This window comes from Hipposideros armiger, unplaced genomic scaffold (assembly GCF_001890085.2).
Source record: "Hipposideros armiger isolate ML-2016 unplaced genomic scaffold, ASM189008v1 scaffold_247, whole genome shotgun sequence".
NCBI lineage: Eukaryota > Metazoa > Chordata > Mammalia > Chiroptera > Hipposideridae > Hipposideros > Hipposideros armiger.
In genome coordinates this window covers 2175615-2177912 of record NW_017731597.1, presented here as the reverse complement: position 1 = coordinate 2177912, position 2298 = coordinate 2175615, and the positions used below count along the sequence as shown (strand labels likewise).

General features: G+C 46.3%; 1 protein-coding gene across 1 annotated transcript in view; it reads right to left on the bottom strand.

Moving 5' to 3' along the window:
• Positions 1–2298, bottom strand: part of PDE4DIP (phosphodiesterase 4D interacting protein) — a 225947-nt gene that overhangs the window by 63245 nt on the left and 160404 nt on the right. The window contains exons 20-21 of the mRNA XM_019655807.1: positions 904–1020; positions 449–590 (exon numbers count right to left, since the gene is read on the bottom strand). Coding sequence (XP_019511352.1) covers positions 449–590; positions 904–1020 — 259 coding nt within the window. The remainder of the gene's footprint in view (positions 1–448; positions 591–903; positions 1021–2298) is intronic.

The following is a 2298-nucleotide window of genomic DNA, read 5'->3' as shown; positions in this document are numbered from 1 at the left end:
AGTGAAAGTGGTGATGGTGGAGGCAGGGAGTGCAGGCAAGTGGGTCTTACTGAAAAGTTTGGCACTAAAAAAACGTTAGACATGGGGTAGTAGCCACATGAGAATTTGGGGATGGGGCAGCGGGGCTTTTCCAGTTCTTTTTTTTTTAATCGGGAGAGGTGTGGACATGGTTACATGCAGATGGATGAGAAGGATTCAGCTGAGAGAGAGGTGACTTCTAGATAAGAACGAGGGATGACTGACAGTGCGTGTCCAAAACGAATGGCTTCTCCCTTCAGAATCACAAATGTAAGACAGGAAGCTCTGCGGCTGCCACTGGCCGAGGCAGGAAACTTCAGAGCACAGATTCGCTCTGAAATCCTGTCAACAGACGCCTCCTAGGGCACTGAGATCGACAGCTTTTCCACGGCTTATTTCCCAGTAGAAAGCAGGCTTATAGTCTATAAACTTACTTGTTGCCTTCGGTTTCCGGAAGCTTCCTGACCCTGTGATTCTACTGAAGCGACTTTCTCCCGAAGAAGTAAGACTTCCTGGGTCAGGCGTTCCACAGCTGGTATGTCTTCAGGATCAAGCAGCTGCATTTGCAGGTCCTAGAAGTCAGAAAACAAGAATAGTGGTAAAAACAGTAATAAAAATCCTATTCAGCAAAGGAGCAAAGTGCTCCTAAAAGTCTCCTCTACAGTCAAGTGGGACATGGTAAGCCATGGGAAGGTCTTTATGAAATCGTAGCAACTCTGATACGAGTCACAGAGAACGCGGTCCCCCCCAGAGACGGAAACCAACAGTATATGAAAGAAGCGGGCACTGGCCAGGGACTCGGAGCATCCAAACGTCGTTTGTAGATGCCCTACGGGTACTCTGAGCTGTGATTATGACCAGCGGTCTTTAAAAAGGTTCAAGGACCTTTATGAGGTCTTCTTTAATCTGCACGCTCCTGGTCAGGGACTCCATGTCGGCGGCCTGCACCTGCAGCTCGCCCTCCTGCACGGCCACCATGGACTGGAGGGCAGAAAGCTCCATCTGCGGACGAAAGAAACCCTGAGGTCAGCAGGCACAGGAAACAGTACCTCTCACATTCGTATTTAACCCCGAGGCAAATGTTTTCCGAACCATGTCATCACGGGCAGCCATAAAGTCAAAGCTAGAACATGAACAGAACTCTATGGGACAGGAACCATACACCGCCTGTGCGGCACCGAAGGCCGTCTCGTGGGAAGCCGTGCTGATGGTGAGTGATGGCCTCCAGTTTCGTGAATGCTATAACACATCCCATTTGTTTAATTAATGAGTTTCTTAGGAGACTTTAGGAGTTGGTTACCACTGGCAGATGCAAGAAAAGATGAAATTTTTCTGTATATGAGTATTTTAGCTAGGGAGATGGAAAATGAGAATACCTCCATTTCGCACCCTTTGGTGAATTAATGGGTCTAGGCACCGTGCATCAATAGCTGCTAACATCACACGATATCACCAAACATTACGTACCTCCTGATGACACACCAGCACCTGGGAAGAAGTCCCACCAAATGTTATCAGTACTGTATCCCCTAAGGTTTCTGGGTTGTACCTTCTATTTCTCCTCACCAGAAAAAGCACAAGTATTTTATTAGATCAAAGTTCACTAATAATCATGATAATAACCACAGCTGTTCACACTTACGGGGTACTTACTATGTCCCAGGCACTGTAATGAATGCTTTGGATCTATTTAATCCTTTTAAGAAACGCAGTGACCTGGCTCCTGCCTGCGTCTCCAACTTCAACACACACATTTTACTCCTCAGCCACGATTCTCTACGCACCCGGGACTTTTTCTGTTCTAGCGGTATCAGACTTTCTCTTGACTCAGGGCCTTTGCACCGACTCTTCCCTCTGCCTCAACTATCTTCCCTAAAGTCTCAAGCTATCTGCTATTACTTTGGTTTATTTCTCAGTTTGTTCAGATCTTGGGTTTGGAAAAAGGGGTGCTATTGATCAGGCCCTCTTCAGAGGCCTCTATCATTCTGTATCTGGATATTTGCTCCACTGAAGAAAAACGAAAACATGGGGAAGAAGCATCATTGAAGGTGATGAAGGTCTGCGGTCAGATGCACATGGGTTTTAAATCGTGACAAAATCTCCCCTACAAGGCATTTAAACTGAGCTTCAGTTTCCTCAAGTGAAAAATGGGACTAATATCTACTTTTTCAGGGCTATGTGAGAATAGAGAAAACGTATTTAAAGTGCCTGGCACACGGCAGGCAGCCAATGAATGAGCTACTGTTACTACTACTACTACTACTACTACTACTACTACTA